Raw genomic sequence first — 25,350 nt, 5'->3', positions numbered from 1 at the left:
GAGAAGGGACCATCTTGTGTGCTCCCACACAAGTGCTGTGTGCTGTCCCCTGAAGGCAGAACTCATCACCAGCTACCACCTGCCCTGTGGGTACTGAACATGCCCAGCTCAGGGGCTGAGGGCTCACTGGACATTTCCCCTTCCACATCCTGGGAGCTGGAAGTTGGAAGCTGCTTCCTCACACAACACTGTAACAGCACCTACAGCTCATGCTAGCTGAGCAGGACAGCTACAAAAAGTCACAAAAAGGGCAGCTGATACTACCTGAAACCACAGAAGCCAACAAATTTTTGCCTCTGAGTTTCTCAATCTTCTGGGCAGAAATATGAAGGAATGGAGAAACAAAAATGCAATTTGTATTTGCTAAGAAATCTTAGAGAACTGCTTCATAAATCAAAGCAAGAACAAACACATATCTGATGTGACAATCAGCAAACTGAACTCATTTTTGTTTACTATTATTTAAATCTAAACAAAAAAACTTCAGATCAAAAGGAAACTGGTTCTTTTTTCCGCTACAACAGCTGTGAGACAGACTGAGACTACAACAAAGTATCGCTCCCAAAATTAAAAACCTAAAGAATAGATTCACAGAATCATTAAGGTTGGAAAAGGCCTCCAAGACCATTAGTGGTTACCTTAGCAATTTTCCCCATTTCACAGATGTTTGCTTTCCCATCTTCAAACTCTGTAAAGGCCTCTTCAATCCTGGCAATGATTTCTTCATGGTTAGTGCAGACATTTGGGAGTCCTTTAGGGAAGTAGAAACGTGGAATGTTTATGGGCACAGGGGTACTGCTGGTGGCTTTATTCACAGGCAGAGGAGTACAAGTGCTAACCACAGGCTGCAGGGGGGCTGGGGATGAAGTTCCTGCCTTCTTCTCTTGTTTGCTTTGAACCTGAAAATACAATGAATAATAAACACATTTTAACATCATGGTACATGGAGCAGAAAAAAATAGTTTGTGCTTCCAGTGATTAGGAGGAAAATTAAAGCCCATCAACAATTAAATTATTGCACAGGAATAAAAATGCATCTTAAATAGACAATTAAAATTTTCTGTAGTATTAACCAGTGCAATTTTAGGATGTTACACCTGCTTTTATGCTGTTTCTAAGCATTTTACATATGTAGCTGCGGCTCACGATTTCCTATTGAGTCACTCTGCAACTCGGTGAAACCACAGATAAGGACAATGCTATTTCCTCTTATGCTGGACTTGGTCTTGTCATTCTGCCCCATGAACAACAAAGTATCTGCTATTCAGTATTTCCCCTCTGAACCAGAGCACCCACCCACACAAACAGCTTGCCTAAAGTATGAGCAAGGCTACATTCAAACAAGGATATTTTCCATCCATGGGGAGTATAATTAGCTTGCCAAAGCACTGCTTCAGAGATAAATTAAGAAAATATTTTCAGGACTTCCTTCCCAACTTCAACTAGCCTTTTATTTTGTGCCCAACTTAAACAGTCCCAGACCTGATTTTGTGAAAGGTACTAAGCACTGGTAAATCAATTTTTTTCATCAGGAAATAGGAGCAGCCAGCAGATTGTCATTAGGCATTCACATGATGTCTTTTCCTCACTCCTCTCCTAGCTGTAACAAACATATGGCTGATATGGTGGTCCCCACTGGATCCCCTCCCCAGTGGATCTCCAGTTCTAGCTCTACATCACAGTCAACATTTGTATTTAAGTACACAATGAGACCCTAAACCAAGGAATTTTTCAGACAGGGGAGGGAACTTTTTTTAAACTTTGATAAGTAACTACAGTATAAGCTGCAAAATCAGCTGCTGGAATGTGGAAGGATGAGGAATTCCCTGCTCCCCCAGGGAGACACTCCTTCCTGGGAAAAGGCAACAGGCTTTCCCACTGCACAATGGCTCCAATGCAAGAGTTTTATTACTATAACAACATATGTGATAAAGCACAGAAGGCAACAGTCAAGTAAATACAGCTGTGACTTTCAGTTTGTTTATTCTAACTGTTTCAAAACAAAATGGTTTCAGGATAAAGCAGCCAAGTCTGAGTCCACTAAATGCAGAAGAATGTATATGATGAACTGACTTTACTTCATTAGTTTCTTTAAAATTGGAGCTTTTTTCTTAACACATACTGAATCTCCCAACTAGCCAAAGATTTGCTTGCAATGAGGTAAAGAAGTGAGAACTGTAAAGGCTTCTTTAAGCACTACTTTTACCTGGAGTTTGTAATACTTTATAACCCATTCATCAGAGACCCATCAAAGAAGAGAGAGAAGGATTTTCCTCCTCTGCTTCATGGCCCTTTCTTTAAATGGGATGACCTCTTTCTTCTCCCAAATGCTGTCCCATTTCAGGAGCAGGAACACCAGTACACACAATCCCACCAGCCAGAACAAACTTTTGTCCTTAATTGCTCTGTACATTAAACCTGGAGCTTGGGGTTCTTCAAGACGTCTTCTCCTCTGTCTTGCTACACAGGAAAAGCTGGAGATCATTTTCAGTCTTCAATATTTCTAACAATACCAGTATTCAGAGTCTGAGCAGCTCTTAACCTTTGGAGAGCCAGCCTGATCACCAATACCTCTTCTCCCTCCTGCCATCCTTGACTGTTCCTCCTCAGACATTGCACATCTTTGTGTCTGCTCCTGAGTGATGCTGGAGCTCAGACGGGGCCAGGGAGTTCCTGGGGCTCCTGAGGGCTGGAGGATGGTGAGCATCAGCCCTGGTCACTCTGTCCCACAGTAGGGCAATGCAGGTGATCTGAGGTGGTGGCAGAGGTGAAGGTGGGGAGACCTGGACACTCACTTTGGGAGCACAGCTCACTGGCTTAAATAAAAGCCAACCCTTCTCCCAGCTTCCTCCTGCCCTTTCCTCAGCAGAGCAGCAAAAGCAAAGCCCAGACCAAGTGAATGTGTGTGGGGAGGGAGCACCTGGCCCCAGCTCAGAGATCACACAAATCACCACTTCTGCTTCTACCATCTGCTCTCACCCTGCCCTGCCCTGCCCTGCCAGGGGCTTCTCCAGCCAGGACCCAGCTCTGCTCAGGGGTTTTCCCTTTCTGGATCCCAGCAGAGGGGAAGTTCCTGCCGGTCTCTCACAGCACCATATTCATACAAACAATGCAAAGCTGGAACAGATCTCGAGGTGCCAACTGCAGCCACTTGACTTCTATAATAGGACTTCACATCAGTTTGCTCGAGGCCACTTCTCACAAACAGGTTTATTGCTCCCTAATCTCTTCAGGACACACAGGCACTCCCGGCTGCCAGCGCTGGGAGGAACTAAGAGAAATGACTCAAACATAATAAAAAGTTCCACAAACCAAGACGTTCTTTCAAAAGACACCGACTCTTCACTGTTACAATACATCCCCTTCCCTTACAGTACAAGGTAATGATTAAATTGTATTTTTGTTTTCTTAGAAGGTGAAGAGAAGTCCTCAAGTAGAGCACAACAGCACTGGGCCATTTTTGAACTTTGTCTTCTTCCTTCTTATATAAGAAATGAGCTGCTTATGACACAAAGAGGGAAAAAAAAAAAAAGTAGCAACTAGTCCTTGAGGATTTTGTTCCCTAGAACAAACTTACAAATTAATACTCTGGGATGGGTATAACCAAATGCAAACCACTATGGGGACAAGAAGAAGTTAATTACAACTTTTTGTGAAAAAAATTTAAGAAAGTGGTATGATAGGAAATTCTGTGGAAATTCCTTGGAAATAAACAGTTTCTTATTGCAAAAAGTTAGCCTTAAATGCTGCTTGCCTAGCAGGACACACTACTCCAACAGGGATGTGCATTTTCAGAGAGGACAACTAAGAAAGGAAATGACAAATACTCTAATAAATCTCTCAGCTTTGTTACAATAATTAACAGATAAACTTTTTTTCCTTTCTTTTCTCAAGAGAAAGGTGAGATTAAAGGCCATTTTTAAATACCACTCCGTAGCATTCTATAATTCACTCTAACTAAAATCTGTCTATCCACTATATCGCCTTTTGCCAGCCATACAATTTATTTACAGACAGACAAAAATAGTGACATCGGTGTTATAAATAAACCAGACAGAACTATAGCCTCATTGTAGCTACACAAACAAAGCACAGACTAAACCTCTGCCATCCCAGCCTGTCTCCCAGGGATGTGCCAGTCCCAGCAGAAAACTCCATGGAAGGAAGCAGTATCACAGAAAATGCTCAGATTCTTTCTACTCCTTCCTCCTGGTCCCAGGCTCCAACAGGGTCCTAGATAATATATTTACCAGTTTCTTGCTTTATTTCCAAATGGGATAGTGTAATCCTCTTTTCTAGGGTACAGTGACTCAGCCTGGGTTCTCGCAGTCCACAATGCTGACTTAATGTCTCCTTTCATTTTTCATAGTTCCTGCCTTCCTGAAGTCTGATGGTACCTGGACACAAGCCATCCTCAGAGCTCATCAGCTCTCCAGCACTGGTTTGTATCTCTTGCCCAAGACTTTCTCTTCCTTTCCCTCCCTGAAGCCCTTTCCCATCAATGAACCTTCCTGCTGCCTATTTCTTACCTATTTCCAAGGACAGCAAGAACAAAGGCTCATCTGCACATGGCTCCAAACATCAGAGAGCTATGAGAAAACACATTTCTTGAGAGAATATTTTCTTCCAGGAAACAAACTCCAATCACAGCAAAACAAAAATGAAAACAAACTTTACCTAAGCAACTCGGAAACCCGAAAGGATTTAGGTGGGAGTAGACACAGCACTAATTGTAAGGTTGGGTCAAGTTCCTCATGGCCTTCCCCAGTCGAGTTTTGCAAACAGAGGCATCACACACCTCCACTGCCAAGTGTGCCTATAGACCTTGGGCATGGCCCTCAGCACCAGTCCAGGCTGAGAACACAACAGCTGAGCAACAGCCCTGCAGAACAGGGCTGAGCACGAGCCTGCAGCAAGGGCTGATTACAAATAAGGCCAATCATGTCCTGGACTGCCTTAGGAGTAAGGCCAGGAAGCTTTTATCTCTGTCTGACACTAATGAGGCTGCATCTGGGTTCCTAGGACCAGTTTTGGGCCTTCACTTCAAAACAGAGATGGGAAGAGACCAGCCAGAGACATGAAGGAGGGAAATCAGAAGGCTGGGATGAGGATCAGGCAGCAGGAGACACTGAGGGCTGGCCCTGGCTAGCTAGGGGAAGGGGAAGCCAAGGGATGGGCTAAACACAGCCTGCAGCTCTTGGAGGTGCAGTTACAGACAATGGAACCGAAGTGCAGCCTTAGGCTGGAGGACACTGAGGAAAGTACAGCTTTTTTGAGAGGTCACCAAGAAGGGCTGGGAGAATCCCTGTCCTTCGGGAAAGCCAGTGCTGATGTGACCCAATATTAGAAACAGTATTCCTACAAGTGAGATATTGGGCTAGAGACCTCCCTTCTTCCCAACACTGCTATGGGAGGCTCTCTGATCCTTCTATAAATAGCTCTGCAAAAGATAAGCACAAGAACTGAAATTTCCAGCTCTTGAGATAGAAGTTTACCAACACCCTTCTTCCCCACTTTCCTGGTCAACATCTGTGTGTTCCACAAAGCAAAGAGGTCTTCATTCACCTCTCTGCTCCCTGTCACCACCTTATCACCTTTCCACCCACCAGCACTTTTGTTTTCTTACTGGGCCTAGTCATCTCTACTTTGAGGTCATTCCAAGCCCCAAGGTACAGCCCACCCCACAAGGCACAAAATTTAATTACACCTCACTGCTGCCACCTGGGAGAACTCCTATCCTTGCCCTCCACCTCCAAAGGTCCACTGTCACTCTGGGAAGTGATTTAACCCAGGTGGAAAGGCAGCAAACAGACTTGGCTTTGTTGCAGGATGATATTCAACTGTGTTATGAATTATGGCAGCTCACAAAAACACCTGTGGGGCCCAGGACAAGAGAAGGCTGACACGTTGAGGAGGCAGTAAGAAAAGAAGAAAAAGACCATCTTTTTTGAACACTGTAGTATTTCACTTGCCTTGAACCGGCAGCCCCAGAACAATAATTCCCAACGCATTCAGCAGAGAAATTGTTCCTGCTTCAGACCAGGCAGAGGGCTCGTGGACCAAAGCCTCGTCCATTTTTCCAGCTGCTCTATCCGGAGGTCTCATCCCTCCCTCCCCGGTTATATCCTTAGTGATCAGACTAACTCTGAAGAGGGAATTTAGCTGTGCTGTGGTTCCTGGCTTGGCTCGGCCCCGCCCAAGCCATTACTGCACATTATTACCTCATCCAATTCTCCCCCAGGGAGTGAAAAACACACGTTCCAGAGATTAACCTCTGAGATGTACTTTAACCTGTCAGCAGAACGCATGAAAAAATGTGTCATATGTTTTGGAGAAATTTTAATGCTGTTTCTTAGGAAACAGCTGCACTGATCCTAATTTCAATTTTTTAACATCCTCACTGGGTCACCCACTCTTTAAATACAGATAAAGCCCAAGATGGGCCGATCTCAGCAAATTGTGAACCCTCTAAACCTGGAGTGACTACATGTCCATTTGGTGTCCTAGTACATCCAATCTTTTGTCAGTTGTTCCAGAGGGCGAGTACAGCAGCTGGGATTTACCAAAAGCACACAGTTGTGATACAATTTCCATTTCTTTGGCTACACCTCTGTGATCCTCAGGGTCTTTTCCGGACTAAATTATTCTATCATCTCCTTCAGCCACAGCCCAGTAGCAAACAGCACAAAGAAACCCCTTGGGATGGTAAAATCATGAAAACCAAAGCCAGGTGGGCTGGTCTGCACAGATTTGTACAGTTCACAGCAGACAACAGAACCCTGTGGTTCTTCCAACATGCAACAACAAGCATTCAGAGCAATCACACAAACAATCTCACAGAAAATATCTAAGTCCTACAATACTTCTCCCCATTATTAAATCACTACTCTTGCTGTTAATTTCCTCCCTTGTTTACAAAGACATTTTAACTCTGCAATCTAAGCCTGGAAGGTTTATTTTTAAACCTGCTGGTATCTAGCTGCAAATAACTTTCTGCAAATAGACACGCCTAGAGGGGACACAGATTGATTCTCTGATCCAATAAAAAAAAAAAAAAAAAATTAAAAAAAAAAAAAAGGATAAAGAAATGCCAAGTGTCCAAACCTGGGCCTGCTGGAAGGCCTTGAGCCGCCTCTTGAATCGAGAAGGAAGAACAAAGTCACAGCCCTTGGCAAGGAAAGCTAGCTCCCCTCCCAGATCTGGGTCCCTCCGCAGAGAACTCTCCTTGATCATCATCCTGGGCAGCTCCTAAGCAGATGTTGACCTTTCCAGAAGGGGCACGGGCACTCTGGAGGAGACCACGTCAAGACCAGCACGTTGCTTTCTTGGGTTTGATTTTTTACAGGCAAAAAATGACAAATGGCTTCAACATATTATGTCTTCTCTCTCTTCACAAGGACAACATCTAGCAATTTCAACTCACTCCTGAAGCCAGAGGTCCCTACTTGAACCAATACTCAAAGTGTCTTTCAGTACCACCAGGATCTTCTCCCTTCTTGTAATACTTTAATTGAGAAACATGATCTACAAGTGAATCTATTTCCCTGCTGGCTACATGACAGACAATCTGTCCTTGGCTTGTAATAGGCCAGGGGTGACATGAGAAAGGAAGCACCCACCACCACTACCAAGAGCTCTAAAATTAGATGCTCTGCAGAAGTGGCTAAATATACCACCTTCCTCAATAGTTCCTACTTTGTGTGCTCCAGTGCTGAGACCTGAGGGGCACCTCTGGGTCAGTCAGGCTCAGCTAGAGTTAAACCAAGCTCAGCCAAGGGCCCCTGTGGGATGGCAGTGGTTTGAGGTCCCTGCTGCTGAGGTGATGAAACACAGGAGCAGCATTAGTTGCCACTCTCAACTGAAGGCTGTAATTTTCAAAAAACATAATTCTTTCCTTCTTGCTGGAAAAAGCAAATCATCTAGTTCCTTTAATGCCAAGCAAGCACATAAGGACAATCTTGGATAATAAGCTCAGTCATTCCCAAGCAGCTCTTAAGAAAACAGTTTCCTAAAGACATCAAAATGCACCATTCTTGTTATTCACTCTCCCTGTAACTCTCACGAGGCAAAGGCAAAGCAATTCTCAGGGGACCATAGTCTACTTTTTCTCTGCACATCTTGGAGCAAGCAGACTTCAAACCCTTGCTCTAACTTTGTCTAGGCTTGTTAGAAGTGTGTTCTCCTTCTCTTATCATGAGAATGGTGCTGAACAAGGGCCTAAATCCAATTCTTCCCACACAAAAGAGTCCCATGGAGTGCTTCCCCTGCTTGACTGTAAAACATGAGCCACTCTGCCAGGACGCTGTCTAAGTTCAGAAACACAGAAAAACACCCAATTTTGAGCTAGTAGGGCTTGCTCTCATCAAGTTATTGCATTTGAAATGCACAGATCCCAGTGAAGCTCACAACAGAAAGCTTTTTTTGGACATGTGCCTTTGAGGTCTTTTCTTGGGCTCCTGTAGAAAGCCCCAAGTTAACATGAAGTCCAAATGAGTACAAAGCCTAACAGAGTGGTACAAAGCGGATGGGGATGAAAAAATACCTCCAAAAAGGAAAAGGCAGGCAGGAATGTTTGAAGAGGAACTGCCACAAAATAAAGGATACAGAGATCTATATGCAACACATTTGGAATAAATTTGTTTTTTCTTACTCTGACAATTTTTTCCTAAACATTAAGGCAACACCTAAAGAGTCCATGAGGCTGCACTGTACTGGGAGTGCTGCAGATCTCATGCAGCAGCATGTCAGGAGGTGATTTACTGTAAATCATCTGTGGCAAGTGATGGATGACTTCATGTTCTGCTTACAGCCTGCAGAGGAAATGAAGCCCAAGGAACCTCTCTGACCTCCATCTGCATCCAGACCAGCTACAGAGACCTTTGACAGACGTACGCATTAAAGAGACACACTAATCTGGCAGCCACTAGTTCCTACTTTAAAAAAACAGCACAGCCAAATATTTCTCATGCTCAAATTAACGAGTCACAAAAGATCTCAGAAGTTTGGGAGGTTTTCACTGATAACCTGAAAAAATGCAAGTAATCCAGAGGCAAGGCTCACTGTATCTGTATTCCAATATTTTGGAATAGGTTTCTAGCATGCTACTTCCTGTCCTCAAAACACACAAGGTGAATGTAAATACATATACAGTACTATGAGAAATCGACAGTAAGAGAATCTTGTTTCAACACCTTCAAAGACAGCTGGACAAAACCCTCAGCAGAAAAGTCTGGTCTCAACAGCCAGACCAACTGCACAAACAACAAACCCAGAAATCCCTCCTTGATGTAGGTGACCCAGGTTAAAGGTGAGAGATGCCAGATTGCCTGTAAATCGCCTTTCATTCTGAGATACTTTAGATTCACTTAGACTTGTTTTTATTTCAGTAACTGTTACCAACAGAAAAAAAAAAAGCCCATAGCTATTCACTATTTATGTTGAGAAGTAATGAATAATTGATGTTTAAAAGGAGCACAGATTGTGTGTATAGCTTAAGTGACAGATATTATCAATATCTGATCAAAACAATTTTTAACAGATGTAAGATGAAAGTTGATTTTCCAGAGAGTTTTATATTCTATTTTAGGCACATTTTGAGAATATAGAATTATTTCAGAACAAAATTTAAGTTACTGTGACATTATAAAAGCCACTTTTTACAATTAAGCCCATCCAAGATCCTTGAAGAGAATATCATTACATTTGCAAAACAAAGAAGTGAACAAAATTATGAAAGGGGCAGAACTACAAAGTTGCAATGTCAACCTTGACTTTGTATGATTCAGAAGCAGTTAATTCTGCTCAGAGCCTTCTTAGGGCCCCCTGATTTAAGCACACAACACAGACATTTTGATACAAAAAGGCAGAGTGTGTGGCCTTGAGATGGTGGTTCAGGGCACAGGAAGTTAAGAACCTTCTGAGACTCCCAGAAACATCAGTCATTCAGGAGAGGCAGGATTAAACAGACACTACCTAGAGCCCATCCCGAGGAAATGTGGAAACAGGGAACAGCCTCTGGATACTTCACTTAAGGCTCTACCACCTGAGATATAGCATGGTTATAAAGGTGATCTCATCAACCCCACAAACCCTCTGCTCCCAGACCCACAGTCCCCGGCCAGAAATGGTTGGATCACACATCTGACATCAGCCTGAGCTATTCCACTTGCTAAGATGGCAGAAAAAAAGTTAGTTAAGTTTAGCTTATATACAAGCACCATATTCAGAATAAAGAAGGTTTCAGAACAATACAATAGGAAGTAGAGGCATGGAGGAGAGAGAAATGGGAAGCAGAACTGCTCTTTCTGGCTCACTACAACACAAGTAATCCTTTTGAGGAGATACCCAAGGGCGGAGGGACAAAAACCAAAAGGGTCCCTTTGTATCAAAGCCTAGTCCTGACCTCTGCTCCCAAAATTATTCATAAGCCTTATTCAACAGCTCTTGAAATACAACACATGAGCAAAGCATGCAGAGCCTGCACCACACACATGGGATTCTTAAAACAGAAGGACCATGTTGCTTAGAGATTTTTCCAGGCTTCTTTCACTAGAGGACCACTCCAAGCATTAGCTGAATTTACTTTGTCAAATCAGCCAGCTTGTACAGTTGGCAGATCAAGGATACAGAGAGGTTACAGTCAAAAACATCCACCACTGACTTCAAGGACTTTGCATATGATATTTTACTCAAAGGCAGCATTCTTTACCTTGCAACACACCCCAACACTCAGCATTTCTGCAGGTCAGCTCAGAGCATCCCAACAGCCCCATTTCCACCTTCTTCATTGCTTACTGGCTCCAGTTTCCCCCAGTTCCCTCAAACCTGCTGGTCAATCCAGCCCTCCTCACTACAGACAAAAATACAGACAAGTACTAAGGGGCTTATTGATCTCTAAAAGGCAACTGCACTTTTCTCACTGAACTATTTTTTTTCAAAACCTACATACTAAAAAATCAGCTTAAGACAGGCACAGAGAACAGGAAATCCCAAAACAAATAGTTCAGAGGTTTAGAGATAAGCAACGGAAAACTGGATCTCAGAATGGGAAATGTTGGACAGTCTAAAAGTATGCAATGCTTCCCGGCCTGCCCAAAAGAAGCATGATGCCCTTACTATGTGCTCTGCAACACTGATGGACTTCTTGAGTATTCATTTCCTAGTTTCTAAATATTTGGGGTTTGAAGATGAAGAGGCGAGTAATCCTTTTGTTCTCTGTGGAGGATCATAATTGAGTTTATGATAAAGAGGAAGTGTGTTGCTGATATAAATTAGCACAGATTTAACACAGATAGGCCAGCTGAGCCAGAGGACAGCCTGGTCTGAAGGATTCTCCCTCTCCTTTTTCATTGCTTAGCATTGAGGGATATTAAATATGTCACACTCACAAACAAAAGGTATGTTGTGTTGTCACCAGTCTGAGAGCTCTGAGGTTCCTGCACGTGTGCCCAGCTATTTGATAACACTTTTATGAGCCTTAAGAAAATACAACAAATACTTTGCATAATTGAAGCACACATGCAATACTGAGTGAGATTCCACATGCAGCTTCAATTACATCCAGAGTGACCCAGGAATATGGATGTATTCCCTAGATGCTACACCTAGCAGGGGACACATCTGTGCCACAAATAACAGCAAACCTCAGGGCAAGTGCAGGGCCAGCAGCCCAGTGCCTTGTGCCCACTGCTGAGTGGACCAGCTGCCTCCACATCCTCTGCCTCCCCAAAACAGCTCTTCTCTCCCAGGGTCTTTGGTTCTGGGCATCTGCACAAGGCAGGAGTCGTGTGACTGCACGGAGGGGCAGAGCTCTGGTAGCTGTGGAGCACATGTCCATAGAAGGCAGGCTGGGAGCAAGCTAACACACAGCTAGGTGGGATCAGGGGAGCACAACCTGCCAAGGCATCACACTGAGAAGCCACTTGGCAGCATCAATGCATCCCATTTTCAAGCATTACATAAAATCTGCCACAAAGCCAGAGTCACACTTCATCAAACACATTTTTGTTTGATTCACAAGTCAGAAAATTTAGTAAAATAATGTACAAGGCAAGATTACAAGGGATTACTTTAGAGATTTTGGAGCTGTTTAATTTTACACTCTGTGAGGAAAAAGATTCTTTCCCTTGCTGAAAATATCAGAATACCATTTTCTGTAAGCAAAGTTTCCCAGAGCAACAACAGAAACTCTTGGAGAGCCTGGTCAAAAAGGATCTCAGTGCCATCATGTAGGGCAAGATAGAATCCATGCACTCTTTTTCAGAACTGCATCAAATTTTGGGCTAAAGTGGACAGTTCTGAAAACATGCACATTTAGTTCCAACTGGAAGAAATTGTGAAAGTTCACATACAACCAGGGCACTTTTTCAGTGCCTATGAAGAGGAATTTTGGAAATTGAAGTCCTCTCTACAGTTACTGCCTACGTGGAAGTATAACAACAAGTTTTCTTGAGATTTGGCAGCCATTACCAAACAAAAAGCTCGACAGCCCTGGCTTCCCTCTGAAACAGGCTCTCATCAAGACCCTTTTTCCTGGGAAAACTTTCTTCTTATCTGAGATATAAGCAACACAGACTCTACATGACTCCATCAACTGGGGACAGGGAAAGCAAAACAAAATCCTCTGAGATTCTGTCCTTTGTCCCATGGAGGATTGGTCTCTTCAGGAACTAGTGATGAGGAGGACAAGAAAGGCTGCTCAGAGATGGGAAAGGGAGAGGTGGAAGAATCAGTTCTCACTGAACTGCTGAGAGGCAGTCCAATACTTGGTCCCAGAAATAAAGTTATTATTTATACTTATTAAAGTAATTATTACTACACCCTATTATAAGGGACCCATTTAAACCACAAGCAGTCTACAGGAGCAACAGCAGGAAAGAATCAAGCTCAAAGGTGAAACTCCATGTCAGGACCTATTTTATTTTCTCATGGGTTTCAGTTTCCTTTTTTTGTTTATATTTAAATAAAGGCTACATTTCTGCCAGGTTTAACACATTATTCCACACTGCAGCATTCAAAGCACAATGCATCACTTAGATGTAATTCCCCACACTCCCCCACATTTTCCCATGTTTGTTTTACTCACTAGCCCATCAAAAGTTTTGTTCTCTTACCTTTATTATTTCTGGGACCTGCTGAATTGAAGCTGGAACAGAGTCTCTGGAGGCAGCCCCAGCATGGCTTTTTTGCCCTGCAAGCAGGGACTGTGAAGGAGTTGCTAAAGTTTCCTGGAGAATTTGCATCACTTCCCTCTCCTTGGACAAACTTCCCTTGCCTGTCTGGAATTCCACCAGCTCCTGGGCAAAGTCCTCAATGCTTCCCAGGATACGCAGTAAAAGGGCTCTGTCATCCTCTTCCATTTTATGACCATTGGGTTCCATGATTTTTGACAAAGAAGAGGGGGGATCAGCAGGTTTACTTTTGGGTTCAAGAACCAGAGGTGGAGCCTGCCTACCCTGCCTGCCAGACACCTGCAGTGAGGCAGGTTCGTTCTCCTTCCGAGAGGGTTCCCTCAGAGTACTCTGCATTTTCTGTGAGAAGCTCTCCAAGTCCAGCAGCAGTTTGTCTATCTCCTCCTTGTCCACCCTACTGCATGTCTGGGCTCCTTTGGGGACAGCAGCTTGGGCACCACACAACACAGGGTCTGACACTGGTTTTAAAGGAGCAGTTTGCTCGGGACCATCTCCTGTCCTGGCCTGCTCTGCTTTAGCATCAGCAGCAAGGTCTGAACCAGCAGCTCGCTGGTAGCTGCGCTCCAGGCTCTGCCAGCCCCCCTTCTGCTCTGCCTTCTTCTCTGTCTCTGCTGTTCTGTCCCCATCAGACTCCTCCTCGATGTACAGCGCCTCAGTGGCAGATGTGCAGTCGCAGGGGCTCGGGGCTGGTGACTGAGGTAGAGCATCTTTCACTGCTCTCACACTGCTCTCTGCAGGGACAGCAGGCAGGGAGCTGGAGGTGAAGCTCACAGTACCTGTCTGGATGGACTGGGAGGTGCTTGTCACCTCACCCTGACCTGGTAGAACGAGAGGAACTGTACTTGAGGATGGCAACTGAATGATATCTTCATACCTGGGTGGCTGCTCATCACCAAATACCAGGGGAAAGGGAGTTTGCTGCAAGCCATGGAAACAGTTCATCAGCTCGGCCCAGTCACTCGCTTCCCTCTGCCCCGCTGTCTTCAGCTCAAAGGGCAACTTTTTCAGGTAGGAAGAAAATCTTGTCATCAGATTCATGTACATCATCTCTGAATTAGCCAGGGGAACATTGCTGTTCCCTCCACCGACATCTGCAGACTTCTTCTTGATGCAGTGTTTGATTATGTCCGTGCACTTTTTCAGATCCTCTGAGCACTTGAGCAGGATGTCCAGGCACACCTTAATATCCCCACCAGAAGAACCATGTAGCTTGTGTTTTTCTAAAATCTGGGTAATGAGGTTTTCTTCAGGGAAGGAAGGAGGGCAGAAGGGAACCACAGAATTCATGGTGACTTCTCGAGCATCACTGCTCTCCTGCCATTTCTCCACAGGTGAGGGACTCTGAAAAAAGCCACATGGAGGGCAGTTCTCATCATTGTTAAAGTGCCCACAAATCAAGTCAAAATCAAAGGATCGTCTGCTGAAAGATTCTGACCGAACTTTTCTTCCCTTTCTGTAGGCCACATGACTGGAAGAGTTTTTGAGCTTTTCAAAGGAGAATTCCTTCATTTTACCACTGGCAAGGTTTATTGCCTCACCAGTAATGTCTTTTAAACTGCTGGAGGTTTGCACTGAAAAGCCCTTCTTGATTCTTGGATTATTTGGGAGGATTTGGTGATAGTCCTCATTTCCAGCCAAGGCAAGACCATTTTCAGGAACAGGAATTTTATGGTCCAGGTTGGCATCTTGGACACTGAGCTCTGCACAGACACTGTGGTGAGCAACTATGCAGGCGAGTCCCTGCCTGAGGAGCTGGCAGGAGCCTGTGCAGTAGTGCACGGTGTGCTGGGAGTGCTGCTCTACCACCACGCTGCTGTAGCAGTTCACTGAAGTCACCATCAGCCTGTAGGTCGCTGCCATAGCACAGACCACGCTGGGAAGTGAGGCTGCAAAACTCACCATGAACTTCACAGGGAAAAGCTCACTTTTCACAGCCACACCAGATTGGATGAAAACGTTCAAATGTCTATTGGAAACATCCAAACTGTGTGAAGAGCTACTGCCTTGGAAAGCCCCAGCGAAGCCTGGAGTAGTTTCAGCAGTACAGTTACAACAACTAGTGCAACTTGCATATGGTTTAACTTAAGGCACCTCGATGCTCATATTCCATGCCCAGAAGAGATGCAGCACAAGCTGCTCCATTTCCAATGGTCCAGGTAGCTTCTCCAGCAGAGGCCATAAAATCCAGTCAGTTTTACGGCAGAAGTGACAAGTCAACAATTTCTGATTGACCCTTTTTCTCTCTTTTTGGGTGGGTCAGTAAAAGATAGATAATCCAGTAGCATGTACAGAGAAAAAATCCACAGTGTACTTGGGAGATTCCTCTCTCACACTGGTGACACAGGTCCCTGCAACAGAAATAAAGATGACAGTCATTATGATTGCCATGTATTGTGCAGCCTTGTCTACTACCAAACATCTGGCACCAGACAGAACAACCAGCACACAGGCCTGCACAGAAGAGAGTAGGCTGATAGTCTTCTTTCACTCAGATCTACCATATAAGAGCAGTGCTGAGGAGCTGGCCTATATTTATACACAGGCTGTCTGTGTGCTGCCATTTTAACAGCTCTATTTTAGCTACTCATTAATTTTTTTCAGCCTTGCTTTTTTACCTCCCTAGATGAGCAAAACATTACCTTTAATTCTAATAGAGAAAAACATTTTGATCCCGTTGTGAATTTCTGCCTTTTGTTTTCCAAGGCTCTAAAGATAAGGCAAAGGGCAGTAGAGAAAAGCACTTTCAGGATTTCCAAGCTCTCTGGATTATAAAAAGCTGCAAAAAGCCTGCAGCAAAGTAGCTGAATGCCTCTAAGAATGCACAGTTTTTAGTAAAGGCCACATTGGCTTCCATTAGCCTTTCACCAAGGTCTCTGGGACCATAGCAATATATTTTATGGAAAAATTATGTTGTTCTTACAACCCATAAATAGCAGTATATTTAATACAGTAAGTCCACTGCTGTAGACATTGGGGATAGTAACATTTGTATAAAGGTTAAGCCTATGAAAACTAGGAATTTAGTGTTTTACACTTAGCACAGTCATTTCCAGCTGTTTTTCCTATTATCATGGTCAGAACTGCATCAGAAAAAAACTCAAAAGCTGTTTAACTTTGTTATGAAAAAAAAAGCAAATCTCAGATTTAAGGGTCATTAATCTTAGACATTGCCTCATCTTTCTTTAATACATGAACAATCAAATGAAAACACCCCAGTGAAATTCTTAACACCCTCTATTCCTGTACAAACAGAAATCTGTTTAATAAAACATTATTATATCACACAGCTAAGTCACTCCACAGCACAGGTATATTTTGGTTTCTTCAAAGGCAAACATCCAGCACTGTGAAAGGCCAGGCCTGCACCTGATGAAAGCACTGCCCTCCCCACAGTTCCATCCCACCAACTTAGCTCAAAGCCTGGACAAACACAGCCCACACAAGGCAAGTCCCCTAAGAGTTTGGTGCTGTTGTAATTACCCACTGGGGAGAGCATAAGTCTAAATGTTCACATTTTACATATTTTAAAGCCTTAAGTTAAAACTGAGAAGCACTGATTCAAGAGTGTTCAATGGAACTTGTGATGTGCCAGGTCTGCTCACTGCAGTTATATGGAGTGGCACAGGTAAAGAATCCTTCTGACTTTGTTCTTTAGATTATATAAAGCATTGCAAAGACTGCATTCAGGATTAAGAGCTAACTGCCATGCTGGGCTCTGTAACAGGCTGCCACCTGCCCATCCCAGCTGCGGGCCAAGCAGCTCCTCAGCTCCTCCTGTCCCGGCCTGCCCCTCTCCACACCCACTGGCGCTGCCCCAAAGCCCCTCCGGCATGGGAGGGCCCTCCCCAGGGATGAGCAGAGGCATGAGGTGTGCCCCTTCCCCAGGGAATGCAGTGGTGCCAGCTGTGCCCCTTCCCCAGGCATGAGCCATGGTACAAGGTGTGCCCCTTGCCCAAGGACAAGCACAGGTACCAGCTGTGCCCCAGCCCCTGCAGTGAGTCAAGGCACCAGAAAGGGCCTGCACAGAACCCTTTTCACACCCTGAGGTGTTCACACCATCACTCACAAAGCCAGGGAAGACACTTCACACCCTCCACTCACTCCTCTCAGGCTTCACTGCCACATGTGCTAAACCCTCTGCTGAATCAGAGCCACAGTTCAAATTGTGTTGTTGGCTCCCCAGTGCCTTCATGGGCTCTGTAAGGAAACTCATGCTAGACGTCCAAGAAGTCCACTGATCCATGGACTCCCTTCAGCACATCAGGTTAAGAAGTCTGCTGCTTTTCTGAACCTCCATCAACTTCAAACAAGCCTTCTGGCATTTCCTGAAATGACTGCTATATAATACTTAGAGAAAGGAGAAGCCTTCAGGGACAGCAAGTTTGATGAAGAATTAATATTGCTTCTCAAAAAGCATAGGACTTCCTAAGAGCTCCCTTCTTCCTCTGTGTCATACACAGCAAGGACAGACTGATCTTTTAGCAGCAAAGAACAGTTTGGGTTTATACCTAATTTGGGCAATAATTACATCTTGATTAAGTTATTTCTTAATTAGAGTAATAATGTATTACTCACTGTCTCCTCCTCTGTTACTCCAAGCGTAGTTTCCTCCTGCCAACTAAGCCGGTTTCTCTACTTCTTTAAGCCACCTTCAAGCAATGAAGTTTTTGCATGTATAAGGTTATTCCTTCAAGGAAAAGCTCTCCTGGATTCCCAACCTAAATGGACTTTTATTTTTTCTTTTGTTCAACCTTGTATTGCCAGCTATGCCCAATCACAAGGTGTTTATGCAATGACTGCTGCACTCTCTAACCCCTTTTCATTTGCCTGTATTCCTCTGGTACTATCACCAACCAACACAATGCAAACACAAATTTGCCCAGGCCAACACAAGGATTGCTGCCTCCTGCCTCTGCTGTCAGCACCTTTTACTGCTGCATCAGAGGAGGAAGTAATCAAACAAAGAATACAAAACCTCAATATCCTCTTTCCTACCATACTAACTAATGTCTTTTCAGTAATTATTTACTAATTGCTTTATTATCACTGTCTGCAAAAACATGCTCAGGTTATTCGAGGGCTGGAGCAGCACAAATCCTTACAGATGCAGAGTAGAAATTTCTCTCCCACTGCCTTGGCCGAGGTAGGACATGCTCAGGTTGCAGCTTTATTTGAATGTGATCTGTTGAACATGATCCAGCACGCAAACCTCGTCAGGACAAAGCCTGAGAGAGGAATATCCCCGTTTTCAGATCTGGGAATGCAGCCTCAAGCTGAGCTTTAGTCGTGACTCTTGGTGGGTGACTAAAACCTACTATTTATAAGTAGAATGAAAAGACCAAACACATCAAGAAACTTTCCTACTTGGCTCTTTCCAGGCTGCAACTTCATTCCAGTTTGACTCTAGAGCAGCCCCCAGTTCAGTACCACTGCAGAAAGATTCTGTAATTAGGACTGCTGCCATGAAACCAGCCCAGCCCCAGGGATACAGGACTGGCTTCATAACACAAACTGTGAATGAATAGTGCTTCTTGTGTGATTGCAGAATAATGCTTTATGTCTGTCCTATCTCTGCAAGATTACATGAATTACTTTCCAAAGGAAAAAATTATTGCAGATCCTAACTATATAAAAGGTTATTCCACAAGACACACAAGAGATTCTATTCATGCAAAGATTATGCAGAAGTTAAAGAATTGAACAATGACAATCTGTTCAGATTGGGACTGTCAGCCAGCACTTGCAAACTGAAGTCTAGAAAGCTACAGGACAGGGCTCCAATACCTCTGAAAGTCTCTAACTCACCAAAAGTCTTCTTGAACCCTTATCTGCAGCACTAACAACAGGAGCTAGAAGCCACCATAACACAGTATTGAGTAAGCCAGCCCTTGTGCACCAGGACATGGCCTGAGCATCACTGTGGAACTCCTTGTTTCTAAAGAAAGATGTGGTAGGACCAACCCTCCAGTTTGGTACTCTTGCAAAAGAAAACAAAGACTGAATAACCTGTTTGTCATTTGGACAGTCACCAGTATAGCTTCAGGTATATCACCATGCCCGTGTAATCAGATGTCAGGTCTTACTCTCTTTAGAAATGTTTGTGGTACCAAAAAGCAGCATTTAACTCTATCTTCTTATTTAGAAACAATTGGGTTTTGTTTGGAATTTTCTGAGCAAAGCAGATTTGGGAGCAAGCTATATGGATTATAGAAGAAAAAAGCAGGCAAACAAATTAACATCTCTTTCCAAGAAATTTTTGTAACAAATCCAGTTCTGCTGGATTAAGTGGAAATTTTATAACCAGACACTTAATAAATTATTTCGGATCACAAAGGAACTGATTAACAACTCGCCATCGCTTGCACAATTTTTTTCTCTTCATAAAAGGAACAGGAGACTAAAAAGAGTAACTTTTCTTTCTACATTGAAAAAGTTTGGAAGAAAAAAAAACTAAGTTGTTTCTTTGTCCTGTATTTCTTATATATTTACAGCTTATAATATTTTGACGTGCTTAATGGCAACAGAACTATTTTGTACATATGACTTATGTAGGATGTGCAGCTTTTCAGTCCTCAGGATCAGGAAAAATTTGATGCATGTGCACACATTTGAGAGACAATAGAAGAAACCACTTACAACATGTACAGTTTGGGGGTTACAGGGGTTTATACCACTGACACTGGCACAGCAGCCAGAACCTTTAGAATCTTCATTTCTAAAAGGTTTTAGCTACAAGCTATTTCATGTTTTAGAAACTGCAACAAACTTGCCTCATAACCCCGGTTAGAGGAGCTGACCTACTCAAAGTAAGCACTTCTATTTGAACTAGAGGACATGTCCCCATATTCTCAAGTGCTTCAGTATTTAATTACACACATTCTAAAAAAGGGTCATCATTTCCCACTGAAGTATGTTCAACATCAGGTTTCACAAACAGCTATCCCACTTTCTTATGCTAAATTAAAATAGCTTTCAGGATTATCAAATCACCTCTTAGCATTCTGCAAGAGGGCCAGAGAGTCTGAAAGATATCTTCAGTCATTGATATAAATCTTTGAGTTCTGTCTGTAACTTGCTATTGTGCTTACAAAACCATGGCAGGAGTGGGATTCACTTCACCTACACAGCCATGAAGTGTTCAGTCCTGCTGTCTGTAGGCAATGCAGATAGGGAGACACCTCAAAACCAAAGATCATCCCACTGAGTTTAACAACCTAGTTTTGAGATTATGAGTTATAGTAGATGAATCCCATCCTTCAAGATTACACAAGAACACAGGAAAAACTATTTCTGTCTTCAACAGTGGTTAAATGCCAATTCCTAGGAGTATTCTCCTGACCTCCAACTGTTTCCAGTTCACGAGAATTGTGAAGCTGGATGTGGGTTGTGTGTACTTACTAACATTTGGAGGATTTCTCTCCTATCCTTTCAACCCTGTCACTCACCAGCTTCAGTAAGCCAAGATCTTGTACTGAAACACTGCACAAACACTACATCTCCATACACACTGTCCACAGCATTCCCAAATTTAAAGAACTCCAGGTCATCCCTCTGCCTTCTCTTTCCCTTCTCTTAGCTTACTCAGTTCTCCTAGTGCAGAAGCCACTTTGCACCTCCAAGCATTCCCACTGCCCCTCTCATAAGCTTTTCCGGTTTAATTACACACTTTAAGACACAGGAACACAAAGTGGACAGAGCATTTAGGAAAGATGAGAACCACAGGCAGAAATTCATTTTTTAGCTGCTTTGCAAAAATCAGTATTATCCCTATATAGTGTTTTCCTCTTTCCAGCCTCACTGCTTTCAGATAATGTATTCTCAAGTGTCTGTTCTCATAACCACCTGGGTTAACTCACTCTCTCCTTCTTCCTACTTGTCTTCCAAGAGGAAATAAAGATACTATTGTCCTTTGTAAAATGCTCAGAGGTCTATTGAGAGAACACTCCATTCAAGAGGAAGGTGCTCACTTCTAGAGATCAATATTTTCATGTAGCCTCAGAAAAAGTTTCAGAGATGGGCAGTAATAATCATCCAGAGGTCTAGAACAACTATTCTGTGAGGAAAGATGGAGCAGGACCAGGCACTTCAGGTCAGAAGAGAGGTGACTTCAGAGAAATATAAACCTCCATGGAAAGGGCAGCTAGGGTCTGACTGCTCACCTACTCCTCAGCACAAGAACTAGGTAGTCAGTGCCACAAGAAGCAGGGTAAGACAAGTACATACATGCAGCAAACCTGGGAAATGTCTCATCAAAGGATGCTACGAACCCAGAAAGGCTCTGGGGAGACAAGGGGCCATGTTTTCATACCTCCTCTGTCAAAAGCCACCACCTTTTACAGGTGCCACTTGACATCATTTAATTCTTACTATGCTGGGGTGGCAAAATAAACAGGGATATTCCCATGGCTGCAGATTTCTATCCCAATCCTTCCTCTTATCCTTCCTTCTTCCAAACATGTATTTTCCACGCTAAATTCCAGTTTATTTAGTTACTCTTTTTACAAAGACTCTTCAATCATGCATTTGTCTGTAATATTAACTAGAACTCTTTGAGAGGGAAGAACATCATCTGCCCCTAACTTTGGGAGGGTATGTTATTCATATAACAAAATTCAATATATTCATGTAACAATTAATGTAGCAAAACCACTATGGATTTACACCATGGCATGCTGGTTTGCTGCCTCTTCTTTTCCTAGAGATGTCATTTCTATTTGCCTTTTTTTATTGTTTTTGACTGCTGCTGAGCGATTTTCACAGAGCCTTGTCTGCATTACTTAAAAGATCTCTTTCTTGAATGGCACAGATTCTCATGAGCTCATCACTGCACAAGGAGTTGTTTATTCCTTGTGCACATTAGTTTATATCTGTTGGTATCAAGTACCTACAACCAAGTACTGTGAGAACCTTCTGTAATGACAGCCAGCTTTTGTTTCTGCTACCTTAATTCTGTGATTTTCAGCATATACTGCCACATTACTTGGCCTCTCTTCCAGGCCATTTAGAACTTGGTTCAACAACACAAGCCTTAACACAGATTCCCCCAGGAGTGAAGAGTGATCACTCTTCCTTGGAAAAGCTGACGGTCCTTCCTAGGCTTTAACCAGGTATTAATTACTGAGAAAGCTACGTTGCTGCTCCATGGCAGTTAATTTCCTTTAAGGAGCACTAACAAAGTCCTTTGTTAATCTCTCTCTGAAAACCCATACACAGCAGAATATTTGCTTGTCTTTCATGCCTTCTTGTCCAAGAGCTCCAGACCATCAAACTTTACCAGCTGTAGCTGGACTTCAGCATTCCTGCAGTGACCCATGGAGGTCACTGCAATGGGAACACTTATCAAGGCAGGCTTCCAAGCAGACATGACCTTGAGCCTCACTGTCCTGCCTCACTGTGGCAGGACCATTAACATTGCTCTGCAGTCACTGTGCATTCAGAGAAGTCAGTTTTTTACACTGAGAAATCTGTTTTGATAGATTTGCCCTAAAGAAAAATAATCCCCCAACACTAACTTAAATACAACCTGTTCACATTAACAGCAGCAACAGAAGACAACCCACCACTCAAAAAGATCTGGGCTAGTATCAATAATAATAGTATTCACTGATTTTTAAAAATAAACCTGGCAGTAGATCATAACCTATTGTTTTTAAATACTGACCTGCAGTTAGTAAATGCAGTATTATTCAGTGTAACTCCTCCAGGTTAAGTGACAAGGTTGTCTAATACTCCAGGGTCTCCATCCCCTTCAGAAACACCAGCACAGAGTCCCTGAACACGAGTATACCAGAAACTGCTGGGGAGCACCAGTGCACGGGCCGTGCAAAGCTTGTCACTGGGATGTCAGCTGGGAAGGAGAAGAGTTAACAGTACCAGGAAAGATGTCACCCTTTTCAGCTTTTCTGAAATACCTTTCTTCAACTTTCCATTTGCACAGTCTTGGAACTAAAACTGACCAGACAGGAATTTGTGCCCCATGAGACTGGCTTCCAGTTAGACAGATGAGAGAGCAAGAGAGTAAAAGCTCACGCGATTTTTCCACGTAACGCCAACCCGTTACACATAAACACTTTGCCAACTATTTATTGTTCCAGCCTCACGTCTGTGTAGACCCACCAGTATTGCTCACTTAGCAGGACCCAAATACATTCACAAACATGCTGAAATTTAGCAAGGCACAAGAAAAAGAAAAATTAATACCTGAGCTCTGACACACTGACAGAATAAGGTGACCAACCAGTAAAACACTGGAGGTGGACAAGCTTCAAAAGCACATAATTAGCAAGGCTCAGGGCAGAGGTCAGAAAGCCTGCTTGATTAAGTAATGTGTCTCCTGGCTGTTTATAACCGTATATGGAAAGAGATAATTTCATATTAGCAAGATAAATTTATTGTTCCTGGAATGTTAGTTCAGTATTAAGAGTATCCATTCACTTTACACGAATTAAAGTGATTTTAAGTGTTAAAATAACAAAGGAAGATTTGTGTCCAAGATAGCATTCCCTTGGTCATTAACTTCTGCTGACGCTGAGATTACAATTAACAAACTCCCTGAAACTATTTTTGGAAACTTACTTTGAAGTTAAATTTCTCCTGTAGCAGAGTAGCCATCTGCTAGTGGTCTGCAGAATAAATACACTTTTAATTTGATAACAACTAAAACAATTGTTTTCATTTATTGCCCATGTATTCAGAGCTCATGCATTTCTCATTGCTTGACATAACCAACTTCTTCAGGTCTTACATGTATCATATTGGAGTCACTTAAACCCTCAAGCATTCAAAATTTAGCTAAAATTCTCTTTGTCTAAGGTGATAGCCCATTTCTCCAGGGCAGCCTCAGTTCCCAGCCCATATCTGGCCCCAGCTGGAGTACTGCTGTAGCTATTCCATGGGTCATCAACAAGCACAGTGAGACAGAAAAGCTCCAGCTCTGTGCTGCATTCCCAGCCCCTCCTCTGAGGCACAGTCCCAGGAGCCCGGAGCTGTCATTCCCACCCGCCATACCTTGCACAAGCCCATTCCTGCCAGCCTCCATCTCGCACTGGGAACAGCAGCAGCTGTCGAAATCCAACAAATTACACCAAAAGGTGCAGCATGTCCTGGCATTCAACAAGTCTGGCACTGCTACAGATTTTTGTGCCTGTGCTTTCGATAAGCCACCCCAGAGGCACAGAGCAGTGTGCTCAAACCAAGGCACAGTTTAAGGGAGCATAACTTTTCTGTCCCCCGTCCTCTACCAAGAAAAACTAAAAGTGTTTAAACCTGACATCCCAGTAAGATTGAGGAAATAATTTCTCCTGTGTCTTTATTAACCCAGGGAGATTTACAAAACAACAATGAAGCAAAGAGAATTTCCATTAAATTCTCTCTTTTCCCTGTGTATTTAAATAGAAGCAGATTAAAAACAAAAGCAATACACACAGGAAAAAACCAAACAAAACCAGATAAATGCAAAGATTACCCCACTTTAAGTGGACAGCCATGTTCACATTTGTGAAGCTGCATATTCATTAAAATGAAGTAATTTTTAACTAGCTTGTGTTTTACATGTATGACCTCGGGTATTGCCTCCCGCACCCTACCCAGACATTATCCTGCAGTCAGAATTACTCATTTCTCCATCAGCAGAGTATTTGCATGTTAATCAAACACTGATTAATTGTTAACATGGTTAATTACCAACATTGAGAATATTTTACAGTATTATCCTCATTTTACCCTGCAAAGAGAATACATCTGTTTCTGGTGCTCAAGCTCTGATTTCTCAAATTATGTGACATTAGGGAGTGTTTCATTTGGTCAAAGAAAAGCACCTGCTTAGTCACAACTGCCCCAGCAGTCCTAGCTCAGAATTTCCACAAACTAGACTCAGGGACATAAGCAACAGAGAAAATACAACAGTGAATTCTGCTGGAAGAATCTTTTCCCATAACAAATATAAAAACAGTTCTTTATGACAGCACTCAGCTATGTTAATTATGGATGAGAAAGTTCCCGTCCTCCTCCTGTAGCTCTACTTTGCTGCTCCCATTTCTGATAGAATTGGAGCACAGGATCTAAGCTCTAACTGAACCTTCAGAAAAATTCAATGTAACAGGAGAAAGCCTGGTCTTACAGGGAAGAGGAACATGCAGTCATTTAAGTCAAATCAGTATTG

General features: G+C 43.2%; 1 protein-coding gene across 3 annotated transcripts in view; it reads right to left on the bottom strand.

Moving 5' to 3' along the window:
• Positions 1–25,350, bottom strand: part of PPP2R3A (protein phosphatase 2 regulatory subunit B''alpha) — a 54,355-nt gene that overhangs the window by 25,065 nt on the left and 3,940 nt on the right. For 2 of the 3 annotated variants that reach the window (XM_072933190.1, XM_030280161.4), the window contains exons 2-3: positions 13,113–15,538; positions 639–899 (exon numbers count right to left, since the gene is read on the bottom strand). In XM_072933190.1, coding sequence (XP_072789291.1) covers positions 639–899; positions 13,113–15,092 — 2,241 coding nt within the window. In that variant the 5' untranslated portion in view covers positions 15,093–15,538. Of the gene's footprint in view, positions 1–638; positions 900–7,104; positions 7,498–13,112; positions 15,539–25,350 lie in introns of those variants that run through there. The other variant, XM_030280162.4, reaches the window with a different exon arrangement.

Source organism: Taeniopygia guttata, chromosome 9 (assembly GCF_048771995.1).
Source record: "Taeniopygia guttata chromosome 9, bTaeGut7.mat, whole genome shotgun sequence".
NCBI classification, from domain to species: domain Eukaryota; kingdom Metazoa; phylum Chordata; class Aves; order Passeriformes; family Estrildidae; genus Taeniopygia; species Taeniopygia guttata.
This window is presented reverse-complemented; position numbering and strand designations above follow the sequence as displayed.